The sequence below is a fragment of the Artibeus jamaicensis genome, unplaced genomic scaffold (assembly GCF_021234435.1).
Source record: "Artibeus jamaicensis isolate MK-2021 breed Jamaican fruit bat unplaced genomic scaffold, CSHL_Jam_final contig_444, whole genome shotgun sequence".
NCBI lineage: Eukaryota > Metazoa > Chordata > Mammalia > Chiroptera > Phyllostomidae > Artibeus > Artibeus jamaicensis.
Genome location: NW_026521831.1, coordinates 4,085,554 through 4,098,302, shown reverse-complemented (window position 1 = coordinate 4,098,302; position 12,749 = coordinate 4,085,554). Strand labels below are relative to the sequence as shown.

The window sequence follows — 12,749 nt, the reverse complement described above, 5'->3', positions numbered from 1 at the left end:
CTTGTTTGCAAGCCTGGCTGTGCACGGGAACCACCTGGACCACTTTCACAGTCCCTGATGCCTGGGTCCCAGCTCCAGAGGTCCCGATGGAAACTGGGCTGGGGTGAGGCCTGGGCACTGAGGTTCTCCAGAGCTCCCAGCTGATTCCAGTGTCCAGCCAGGACCGAGGACCTCCACTCTAAATCGCGCTGGCTGACGGGAGTAAATAAAGAAATCTGTCCCACGCTCATGCCATTATTTCCTGTCCCCCCAGATACAAGCAGGAGGGCTTGGGTCAGGAGGAAAATGGAGAAAGACCTCCAAGTCGCCCTCAGAAATAAGCTGTCCCTCCCCCACCCTTAAAAGACACAGAAAAGGACAAGGTTTGGAGATCAAGTTAAATGTCCAATTTATTTTTTATAACTTGAAACCAGAACAAACTTGGTTTTGAACAAGCGTACAAATGAAATGGCAGACACATGCTGAACTCAACATCGTGACATTAAGGGGAAAAAGAGGCCCAGAATCTGGTACACAGAATAAAAGGAACAATAAATATTTTACTAAGCCATATTGAAATGACCTCCCGTCATCTCAACATTTTATCCACAATTTAAAAAAAAAAAAGTGCCCGTTTTCTCAACGGAGCACAAGTACCAAGCAATAATAAATAGTTCCAAACTTGTAGTAAAAGACAGAACCTCCAGGTAAACAACAAAAGCTCATACAATAAGGAATAGAAAAGGTAATAAAAATGTTTGGCCTGGCCAACACAACTGAAAGCAACGGAACTCTGCCTTGCAGCGCTGAGATCCGAGAGCACCGAGTCACGGGGCTGCCTGTGTTCGACGCGACCTCCACTGGCTGGCCCTTGGGACCGGGGTAAAAGGCTGATTCCCTTGACTTTTCACATTTTCCTTACAGCTCAGCCTCCTCCTCTCCCCCACGAAAGACCCTCCCTCTCATGGCAAGTGGCAGGTTCCAACGGGAGGGGCGGGGGGGCAACTTGGAACAGAGTTGTGGCAGTGTAGACACCAGGCTGGGGCCTCTCCCAGCGGGTCATCTGCTGGAGTGTTGGCTTTTTACACGAGAAAGAGAAGCAAAATGCTCTTTCCTCTGCCGTCGGTGGACGGAGACACAATCTTTGTGCTTTAGGATGGCTTAGTCCTGGCATTCGGGTGACTTGGTGTGAGCAGGGAAGAGCTGGCTGCGTTTACTGCAGAAGGGTCACCTTGGAGGCCCTTGGGGCACCTTACCAGGGTGACCCATGGGTCTTGGGGTCAAGCAGGCAGGAAGCTGACATCTTAGCTTCATCTCCTGCCCCCTCCCCCTTCTTCTCACTTTAGCAAAAGTTAGTGGCCGGGAGGAAAGAGCCAATGACACAGAGAAGGCCCCAGAGGAGAGATTCTGCATTTGGTCAAGAATTGCCCAAAAGGATGCTTGGTTAGACTTCCATCACCTGAAATAATGATTTCTTACAGTTCCTGAAATTAAAAAATGGCTTCCTGATATAGGTATTTTTTAATGTATTATTCCCTCATCGAAAAAACTACCACTTTATAATCTTAAAGCTACTTGGCTTCACAAAAAAAAAAAAAAAAAAGTAGGGAAGGGACAGGGAGGGGAGAAAGGAAATAAATTAAATGAAAATGAAAGGAACAGATGTAGGAGCGACAGAGGCTGGAGGATGGAGAGGAAACACGAGGAAAGAGAGAGGCGGCAAGGCACGGAATTCACCCCAGGGCCCAGGCGTTCGGAAACAGACGGAACGCAGGTTTGGGAGAGGAAAGCTGCAGAGCAGGTAAGAAAGACAACAGGCCAAGGCTCTCCGTGGAATGAAAGAGCTCGGTTGCGAGGGGACGCCCTCCCACAATCCAGTTTGCGCTGGGGTCAGCAGCAGATTGCGCTGTCTGTGCCTAGCTAATAGGCCAGCTCCTTTTGTTACATTCTTTGTTTGTTTAATGTCTTGTCAAGGGCTCAAGAAAGCTCGGTTTGCATTTCTTTCTGCTCTTAAGGGCAGGAGAGGTGGTGGTGGTGGTGGTGGTGGTGGTGGCTACGGCCACCACAGGGACGGTGAAGAGAGATGCCCACTGACTCGCTCTGCAGCTGACTTCTTACAGATGGCCTGTGAGAGCACTGGGGGCTCTGTGAGATGTTACCGACACCTTTACAAAACTGACATTTCCGCTCGTCACAAATCAGGGCTTTCCCATCCGGGCTGCCGCGGCCACCCCAGGGAGCCCTGGTGCAAGGTTCAGCTGCGTGCAGGGGGAAGCCCGGCTCCCACATTCCTTTGCACGGGCCAATTCCATCAAAAATATGTACAACTAAAATGACTTGTGAACCAAAGCATTTCACTGCTTCCCTTCTGTCTCTCCCTCAAAGGCTGTCAAACAACCCTTTTCCTCCTGTACAATAGGACTCAACATACAAATTGTTTTTGCAATATTTTATCCTGCCAAATTAAAAAAATATATTATGGCAGCCTGTTTGTTTTTGTTTTTTTTCTTTTTATTTCCAAATTCACTAACAAAAAGGTACATTAAATCCCTTTAAAAGGACAAGCTTACAGTTAAAAAATTACAAGCTCCAGTAAAAATACAGCAAGTGCCTACATCATATGAACCAACCAATATATCCATTCCAGAGGGCGGTGGGGCGAGAAAAATAAGTACAGGTCAGAAATGTGATTTTTTTTTCTGCAAAGCAATAACAATATTAAGCACTTTTTTCTACATACTTTTTCTACATGGTGTAGCAATCCCCTTTTAATCCCCAAATACAAGTTTCTATACATTTTTTTGAAATAAAAATTCAACACCCAAGGCAGAAAAAAATTTCCTAAAACTCCGACTTTACAGTTACTGTGACAAGAACAAATTTATAGACCCACCATTTAAATTTTACTGCAACATTTTCAAGGAAAAGGAAAAAGGTTTTTTTTTTCTTGTTTTGTAAAATGCCCAGGCATTCTCGATTATTACAAATACTGGTCCACTTTTACAGTAATCAAGAAATTTTAATATATATAATATATACTAAAACCCCGTCACCAAAAGAAAACAATATACACGCAGCCACTGTGGCGTTTTTTTTAATAACCTATTAAGCAAACTTTGAAAAAAAAAGATCTCTCCAACACACATACACACAATTTTTTTTTACCCTTGTATGTATCCAATACTGTAAACGTATTTTTAAGACAGAGTGCACTAAATTTAACTTTAGGAAAAAAAATGAGCCATTGTTCCTGAATTTTTTTGTTGTTGTTGTTTTGTTTTTCATTCAACGATATCAACTTGTAACTCATGTCACTGGAGTTTTAATTCAGCAGTAAATCACCTCCACTCCACCTCTGAGCAGCACAGTCCCACAAACAGAACGGGGCTGAGGATCGTGCAGCTATAGCAATGGATGTCCAAGGTTGTGCTGGGTTTGTCTCTTCGCGTGATTGGGTCTTATGGCATTTTCATGTCCTCTATCTTCAACCAGGAATTTTAAAATTTACTTAAAGTAAATGTGGCTTTGTTTGTGTCTAAAGAATGTACTTTTCTTGTTTTACTTTTTAAAAAAGTCTTTTCATTTCAAAAAAAAAAAAGGTTTGCATTTGTCTCAAGAGACTGAAATAGGAAGATCAGTTTTCAAGGCACTCACATCAGATCGATTGGCAGTAGAAAAACTGTCCAATGAGTTACTGTTTTATCTTGCTCTTTATAGTGCCAGTATTGTGGATGCTTAGCAACACTGACACTCAGTCTCAGCGTCCCTTACAGTTTAACCCACCTCTGGGCCAAAGAGAAGAATATGTTGCAATTTCTTGTTTAGAAGCCATTTCATTTAAATGCAAACAAAAGCTTTAAAGTGCGGGTCAACAGAATTCAAATGTCTAATCTCAACAGTCCGATGTTTAGTACCTCCCAACTGAATGGGATAGAAGAAAAAAAAATCGGGAAGTAGCTCTGGTACCTTCGGATGGAACTTCCCCTGCCCTTCCAGTCAAAGGGAGCAGAAATTCGAAAGACTTCCCCCCCTGCCTCTACAATGTCATCAGTGTGCATGAAATGAGAGCTCTCACTTCCCTCAATTCACCATCAGGGCACTTGTCTGCTTGAGAAATGATCAACCAATTATCACATGTAGCAACGTAAGTCGTGGGATTTTCATGGTGGGGGAGAGGTAGAGGGAGGGGGAGAGAGGGAGAGAGAGAGAGAGAGAAGCTGTCAAGCCAGAAGAAGCCCGAAAGAACACGTCTGGTTTCTTCCTTTCTGTATCACTGAAGGCCACCTCCATCTACCCCGCCAAAGGTACCCTCAGCCCATTTTATTTAGCCTGTTCTACAGCAAAGCAGCCAAGATGGCATCCCGGGGCGCACCCGCATTTCAAGAAGGGGAGAGTATGGGCTGGTAATGCACAATCTTAGAATCCTCTGGGCCATTTCCACGAGGAGCCCTCAAAAACTCTTATTTTATTGGCAGTGCGGAGTTTCTGGGCCCCTCCCCTGCCACTCCGAGTTCCCCTCCTGCCGTTCATGGGAAGGCTGAAGTCACACAGAGAAGGCCTCTGTCACTCAGGACATCGTCAGTGCTACATCCCCACTCCGGTTCCGAAACAAAGTGCTACAACTTTAAAGATTGTTATCCGCTGTACATCGCCCCCCCCAAAAAAAATGCATGCCACGTTTTATCTCAGGACAAAAAAAAAAGGAATAAAAAGGTAAACAACTTTAAAAGTCATTTAAGTGTTGGCTTCTTCACAAGAAATTACACATGCTTAGCTTAGATTTCAAAAAAGCAGCGCCCTCCCCCCAAAATTATAATTTAAAAGATATGCTTCCCCTCTACATTGCTTGCGAGTCATTGCTCAGGCGACTACAGGGTTAAAAAAAATGAAGAAGGGATGGATACCCAACAGAATCTTTTAAAGGAATTTCAACAGAAAGAAGAAGAATAAAAAGTACCTGCACATGCCAAAAAAATTACAAAACCCAATAAATACAGAAATTATTGCACAGTTAAAAGGCTCCACCTTTCTGACTGCCTTTAACAACCGACCTCGCAGACACAGGTTAGGTTGGAGGGCCGCCTCCCCCTGAGCCCCGGGGACACGCGGGGCGCTCAGTGGCGGGGACACGGAGGCAAGTGTCAGGTCAGCATTCTGTCGCTTGGCAACGGTTCCACTGTACAAGTGCGGGGCGCCCACCGCGCGTGCGCTTAGCTCCTTTCGGCCTGCTCGATTTTGACGTCGTTAGTCAGCAAGTGCTCGCCGTGCCACTTTTTCATGTGTTTCTCCAGGGTGCTGTAGACGCTGAAGGGCATCTGGCAGATGTCGCAGCGGTACACCTCCTTGCCGATCTGCCCGTGCGTCTTCATGTGGCGCGTGAGCTTGCTGCTCTGCGCACACGCGTAGTTGCACAGCTCGCACTTGTAAGGCCGCTCGCCGGTGTGGCTCCGCCGGTGCACCGTCAGGTTGCTGCAGTTCTTGAACACCTTGCCGCAGTACTCGCACGTGTCGCTGCGGCGGCCCTCCTTGGAGCTCGGCCGCCCGGGGCCCGGGCCGCCCAGGTGCGGCGTGCTGCCGCCGCTGGCCGTGCCGCTGCGGCCCGAAAGGCCGCCGTCCAGCAGGTCCCCGGGCGGCGTGGAGAAGCGCAGGCTGCCGTTCTCGGACGAGTGCTCGGACGACGTGGCGAAGGGCGACTGGCGCGCATCCGTGAAGCCCAGGAAGGGGTCCTTCATGAAGTGCCGCGACGCCGCGTAGCCCACCAGCCACTGTGAGTACACGTTCTCCGACGGGATGAGCGCGGCGGGCGGCAGCTCCAGGTCCTTCTCCACTTTGATGCGCTTGGCCGCGCTGTTGAGCCCGGGGCTGGGCAGCGGCGCCGGCTTGCGCGGGAAGAGGCCCGGGAAGGGCTCGGCGCCTGGCGCGAAGCCCCTGCCGCGCCCGTTGACCGCGCCGCCCGGGCCCGCGTCACCACAGCCTCCCGCGTCGTCGTCGTCACCCGTGTCGCCTGCTGCACGCTTCAGGAAGGCGCCGCGCTTCTGCTTGTCGGCCAGCAGGTCGCTGTACTGCGGCAACGCGCCCAGGCCCACGTTCTCCATGACCTTACCCAGCACCAGTGCCTTCTCGTCGGCCAGAGCCTTGGCCGCGCCACCCACTCCGGCCGCGCCTGGAACCCCGGCCACCCCAGCGCCACCGTTCTCCCGATTGCGGCTCAGCTCCGAGTCCATGCTGAAGCTGGACTCCGGCCGGCTCTCGTTCTCCAGCAGCAGCTCCTCCTCTTCCTCCTCCTCCTCCTCGTCCTCCTCCTCAGGCTCGTGGCCCAGCGAAGGGTCGCTCTCGTGGTGGCGGAAGTCGCCGCCCGCCTTGAGCCCCTCGCCGGCCAGCTCGCTGGTGCCGGGCTCCGGGGAGCTGGCGGCCGAGAGGCCGTCGTCGGAGCGGCCGGTCAGCGAGCCGGCCTTGTGCATGTGCGTCTTCATGTGGCGCTTGAGCTTGCTCGCCTGCGAGCACGCGTGGTCACACAGCTGGCACTTGTAGGGCTTCTCGCCCGTGTGGCTGCGCCGGTGCACAATGAGATTGCTCTGGAACTTGAAGGTCTTGCCGCAGAACTCGCACGACTTGCTTTTGGCTGGAGGCTGGGGCGGCGGCGTGCCGCCCGGGGGCATGGGCGGCAGTGGCGGCGTGCTCAGGAACGGGGACTTCGGGCTGGGCTGGAAGGGGTTTAGGAGCCGGTGCATAGGGTTACTGCGGCCTGGCGACACGGGTGGCGGTGTGGAGCTGTTGCCCGCCAGCTCGCGGAGCCGCCTTGAGAAGTCCATGGCGGGCGAGTCGATGGCCATGGGGTTCAGGCGCATGACTCGGTCAAAGGCACTGGGGTGCTGGGCAACGAGCCCCATCTCCTCGGCACTGAGGCGGTGCGGGTCCAGGTGGTGGCGCGGCGGCGGGCTGAAGAGGGGCGGCGTGCCGGGCAGGCGGCCCTCCCCGAAGCCCGGGTGGTCCCGAAGGATGGGGCCCGTCATGCGCAGCAGGTTGAAAGGGTTGCTGTCGCCCAGGAAATTCATGAGCGGGGACTGGGCCACGGCCTCTGGCCCCAGTGGCGGCGGGATGGTGAGCCGCGGCGTGAGGGAGCTGCTGGCCGGCCCGGGCTCCAGGTAGATACGGAAGCCATGCGTGTTCTGCGCGTGCTGCAGCAGGAACCACGCGCTGTTGAAGGGCTGCTTGCATGTTGTGCAAATGTAGCTGGAAGGCTCATCTTTACCTGGGGAGACACACAGACAGAAAGGCAGAGAAGAGAGCGTGAGATGCAGCCTGGGGCATGTGTACTGCAGGACCACTGACCCGAAAGCATGCATCTGCAAGTCCCGGGCCTGTGTGCCGAGTGCCAGACCCTCCGGCCACGCCGTGCATGCTCCAGCTGCTACGTGGACAGGAGGCCCTGCCTGGCAAAGCCCAGACCTGCCACAGGACCTCAGCTGGGCCCTTTAATGCCGCAGACCCTGGTTTGTCCCCCCAAAAGAAAAGGTGTCCTTATTCCCATTACCTCCGAAGCCAGATGAGATGTGCTTGTGAGAACATCTGGTTCCAGTAACAGGAGTGATGTCCAGCTTGGACTGTGTAAGGGAGGGTCCAGGCCACACGTGGCAACGCCGGGGCCGTGGTGTCAACCCAGCATGACTGACACTCAGACCCCAGTAATTCCTTGTCATGGAGCTGCCCTGTGCATGCTAGGATGTTCCGCAGCATCCCTGGCCTCTGCCCACTAGAAGCCAGTAGCACCCCTCACCCCCAGTCAGTAGGATCAAATCTCTCCAGGCGTTACCAAATGTCCCCTGGGAGGCAATCCTGGATCCACCACCCCCCTCCCCCGAGTTTGTGCACCACCAATGATAAGATAATATTCGATCCCAGGAAGTTCTAAAAACGCAGGTCAAACTGAACCGCCTTGCAAACACTGTTTAAAGAGAAATGACTGATACTCCTGCATCGTTTGGGATTTTAGCTCCAGGAGGTTCTAGAGGTCCGAGCACCGGCACTGGTGCAGAAAGCACTGTCCAAGTTAAACATGGATGTGTGGGGACAGGAGGGAGCGAGCGTGTTATGAAGATGGCTGCTGTGTGACAGCTGCCTGCCCTGCCATGGCCTCACACGCAGCCTCCTGCACCCTAACCACTGTGGGGGGTCCAGCCTCCGCAGACCCCCCAGGAGGGGGCGAGTGGGGGCCTCCGGCCTACATGAAGTCCTTCACCAGAATGTTAACTGAATGAAAGAAAGATCCAGTCTGACAGGGCATCAGGATGAATGGCTCTGGTGACATTGGGAGCCAGCCACCGCGGACACAGAGCGCACAGAGTCAAAGGGCAAGGTCCCATCCGTCGCTGGAGCGATGATAAGATGGAGTCCACACGTGTCCTCCAGAATCCATCTCAAGGCTGCCCTCCTCCTGTCTGATGCTTCGCATACACGGGACGGGCGCGGGCAGACCCTGCCCGCTGCCCTCGGATGTACTCTCGGGCCGGGAAGGAGCAGGGAACAAGACACCGCAGTCCCGGTCTTGAAGAACCCCTCTGGTTTCGTCCAGCCCCCCTGCACCGAGGAGATTTCAACACGGATGGCGTGCAGCAGCCACAGACTCCCCGGTGACCGGGACCAATGCTGGTTCCTGGGTGCAGGGGGCTGAGCCCAGAGGACACCCCTCATCTCGCCTCTCCCCATGCATTTGAGGACTTGTGAAACGCCATGCAGAGGTTTATTTCTTGTTTTCAACCCATGAACTGTATTTCGGGGGGGCTGCGCCCTTAGCAATGAAAACCAAGTGACTCGGGGACCATGTGCCATGAATTCCATACTGGTCGGTTAGGCCTGACGACTCCCAAGGGGCCAGGGCCTCCCCCACCATGTGATTCGAGCAATGTCCCAGGGAAGCACAGTGCGTCCGGGCGGCAGGGCATCAGCTCTCCTGGAACAAGAACCACCAGGGCCAGCACACCGCGTCTGGACACCAAGGGCAGGCCTTACATGTTTGCTGTCCTACAGGATCATTTGACCGCCATCTCCTCTGTTGTGTCTGTGTGTGTGGTGCTGAGGAGACCACTGGGCAGGGAGGACAGAAAGGGAAAAAGAGCTCCGAGGTTCAGCCTGGCCCCACTTTTAAAAACGGCTCAAGGAGAACTTGTGAGTGACACTGTTTTCTTTCTCCAGGACACCTGGGTAGTTTCCTTCTCCCAGTATGTCTGGGTAATTCAGTTCCTCACCCTGGGGCCCAAGGAGAATCTGACCCACCTGGAAAGCACTGGGGCGGGGCCAGAGGGCAGGGGGCAGTGTTCCCAAGTCTCTGGGCAGCCTGAGTTTCACCCGCAGCCCAGCCGGCCGCCAGCCCTCTGCATACCACTCAGCAGCAGAGAAAGTGCCGCACCACCTCCTGGCCTCAGCCTATTAGCAGCTGTGCGTGGGGACCAGAGCCCTGCATCTCTGACAGTCTCACAGGACAGCTGGCCAGAAGCCACAGTTCGAGTTACCCTCAAACCCGCTTCCCCAGTGAGGCAGGAAAAATAAGTAATAAATAAGAAGCAGGTAAATAAAAGTCCCTTTCTGACACAGAAGCCAGTAAGGCAAATGAAGTGCCACCCACAAGGTCATGGATCTTCAAGCTGAAGGATGCTTCTCTGCCCTTCACCTCGGCCCCACGCAGCGAGTTACGGCACACAGCTGCCCTGGGGCCCCGTGCCTCTCAGGAGGACCCCCCTCCCCCAACCCAGTCTCTCTTTCCGCCCTCTCCATTTCCTTGGGTATCTTCAGAGCGCTTCCTGTTTCTTGTTCTGCTGGCCACACATTTTCTAGAAAGTTCTACAGCTGGTGAGGAATGTGGCTAGCAAGAGAAAATTCAGAACTCCCAGGCAGGTCAGGAACGAAGGTTGCACTACCGCCGAAATGGCCGATGAAAACATTTTTAAAAAATAAACTCAAAATGGCAGCTGCTGGGAAACGTGCAGCTACACGCTCCGAACTGCTCGGGTGTGCACACTTTTTGTTTTAAAAAAAAAAAGAGGGAAGACACTCAGAACTCTCCAACAGGGAGCAGCCTGGGGAGGAAGTTACCTGCCTGTAATTCACCCTCAGGTGTCTCCGTCAAATCGGATTTCAGGGCCACTTGCCGTGCCGGGGAGAGCTCTTTCTTTTCCTGCACCCCGAAACTGCCCAGGTCCCCAGGCTCCCCTCCTTGCAATGGTGACAATCTCTGCAGGTGCCGGCCATCCCAGGCTCTGACAGCTTCCGATTTTTAAAAACCCTCCCAGCCCTCCAAGGCCCTCTCAAGGCAACTCCCTTTGCACTCGGCCTCCCTTCTTTTTTTAATGCAAGGCTCATTCCCACGCCACCACGTCACGGTTCTCTAGAAGTGGCCTTGAGCACCGGGGCTGCTCCCTTTTAAGAAGTGAGCAACGTCAGAAAGTCTCTGAGAGCCCCTGGGAACGTGGTTCCATCCAGACACTCGCTCACTATTTCAGACTCATGGCACACACCGTCACGGACGGCCCACTTGTACATGCAGCCGAAGACCCTGGGTCCCAGGGCTGCCCCCGCTCCTTCCCGAGACCAGAGGTCTCCTCGCTGCCACCCTGTGCCACATACAGCTCAGGCCCACCCACCCAGGTGAAGAGGGGTCTCCATGAGGTGAGGTCATCACCGGTGGCCCCAGACAAAATGCTAAAGTTGCAACCTGTTGGGTCAATTGTTAGGAAGCGATTTTCCTATGTGAAACTCGGCCGATGGACCTAAAAATGTCAGCTGCAGTGGAAGCACTTGATCGGGCTCAGATGGAGTGGCTCCAAGCCAGGGCCCGCCTCTCTCCTCCCTTCCTTCCTCCCTTCCTCGGACATTGTTAATGGCAGTTGGCAGAAGCTGTGATAGGTCTTCTTGGCTGCAGGGGCATCCGACCTTTTGGCGCCTCTGGGCCACAGCAGAAGAGGAAGAGTTGTCTTGGGCTACACATTAAATACATTGCCACGCGTCATCCCACAAACATCTGATTGTGTTTTCAGCAAACTCAGGAGTTTGGGTTGGCGGCTTGCACGGCCACCCTGAGCTGCACGCAGCCCTCAGGCCACAGGTTGGACTCCCCTGCCCTCCGGGCTCTAAAGGGGGCCCGCTGTGTTTCTGTCAAGTTCAAAACCCTCTCTGCAGTCTCCCGGGGGTGAAATGGCAGTGTGGGTTCACACCTCCCCATACCCAGCAGAGTGACGTCCACCAAGCCCTTACGCTCTCTGAGCCCGGATTTCCTCATCAGTAGAACGGGAACAACAGACTCGAGGGACCAGGTGCGACCCTGAGTGTGGATGCCCCGGACCAAGGGGCACGTCATCCCTACGCAGACGTTACAGTTCGGGCTCTGCGTGATTTGTTTTTCATGACCCAGCTCACACCGAGCACTGCTCCTGGGGTGTCTTTCTGTGCGGCTCTGGAGGTAAGAAAACCCCGGAGGGACTCTAACGCAGCCCACCTAACGCGTCGGAGGCTCCAGGAAAGCAGACACTTGCAAATGTCGAGGAAACATCACTTTTTACTGTGCCGCCTGGAAGCAGACGGTGACTGGAGTCCTACGATGAGATGCTGCCCGGCCTCTGCTGTGACGCTGGTTGTTTTTTTAAATGAGCGTTTACATAATCCCCTCCTCATTATGCCGGTAACTCTAATAATACCAGTAAAGGTACCGGGGATGTCCAGTGAAAAGCACACCCTTCCCTGAGTTAGCATTACTCCATCCGAAGGCTATCACGGAGAGTACCAGTTTAACGGGCCTGCTCCTCAGGGCGAGGGACACGGTGGACGGGCGTCCTGCTGCGGGGGACAGCGGCTCCCCTCTGCTCAAAGGGAGCACGGAGCCCCCACCTCCAGCTCAAGCAGAGCGGGGGGCGTAGGCTGCCACTGTCCTCCAAAGGCCAAAGGTGAAAGCAAGGATCCTGCCTCTGGGCCGTGGGTGCTGGGCCGTGGGTGCTGGGCCTTGGCCCCAGCTGGGTGCTTCACAGTGGGTTTGGCACTGCCTTGTGCACTGGCCACGGCCAGCCGCTCCCAGGCCTCTGGGGGAGGCCAGGCAAGGACTGCGTTCCTGGTGACCAAGCTCAGAGTCCCCCGGCCAGCAAGGGTAGGGCCTCACCCCTCCTCAGGCTCCGGACCCCAGGCTCCATCGGCCACCCACCAGCACACAGCCCCACCCAGGATGGGTCACTCCCTCGACGCTTGTCTGGGCCTGTTTTGCAATGAAAACAGCCGAGACAGAAAAAGAGAGAGAGAGTTTTCCCGCCACCCTCTGTGTACCCTCCCAGAAGGGCATCCAGTGTCCGGTGGTGGGACCCGATCTGGCCCCCACAGGCCTGGCTCCTGGAGGGGGGACCGTTCGCGGAAAGACCGATCCTGCAGGTGGCAACACGCCACTCAGCACCTGGTGGAGGGGCCACGAGACACCGGGCAGCCAGATCAGGAGCAGGAAGCAGGATCCCAGGGTCCCCTGTGGCAGGCACCTTCCCTGCTCCCCCACCTCGGGGTGCCCAGTGTCCAAAGAAAGGGCTGGCTTCCCTGACCCACCACCCAGCCTTCCTCATAAAGGATAATTATTATCACTATTACCCCTTAGTTGTCCAGGCCCCTTCTTAGAAAGTTTAAAGAAACTGTCTGCTCTTTCAGGATCCCAGAGAGAAAATGTCAAGTGGCCACCTGGGGGGCCTTTGTAAGTTTGGTGTCTGTGTTATTTTTGAACACAGAGGTCCAGGAGATCTCTGACCGTG

The 12,749-nt window shown here is 54.1% G+C and overlaps 1 protein-coding gene across 6 annotated transcripts in view; it reads right to left on the bottom strand.

Annotated features, from left to right (window-relative positions):
• Positions 1 to 388: 388 nt before the first annotated feature.
• The window catches only part of BCL11B (BCL11 transcription factor B), a 92,400-nt gene continuing 80,039 nt past the window's right edge, over positions 389 to 12,749 (bottom strand). For all 6 annotated transcript variants that reach the window (XM_037130220.2, XM_037130222.2, XM_037130221.2 and 3 more), the window contains one exon: positions 389 to 7,231. In XM_037130220.2, the coding sequence (XP_036986115.2) occupies positions 5,190 to 7,231 (2,042 nt within the window). In that variant the 3' untranslated portion in view covers positions 389 to 5,189. The remainder of the gene's footprint in view (positions 7,232 to 12,749) is intronic.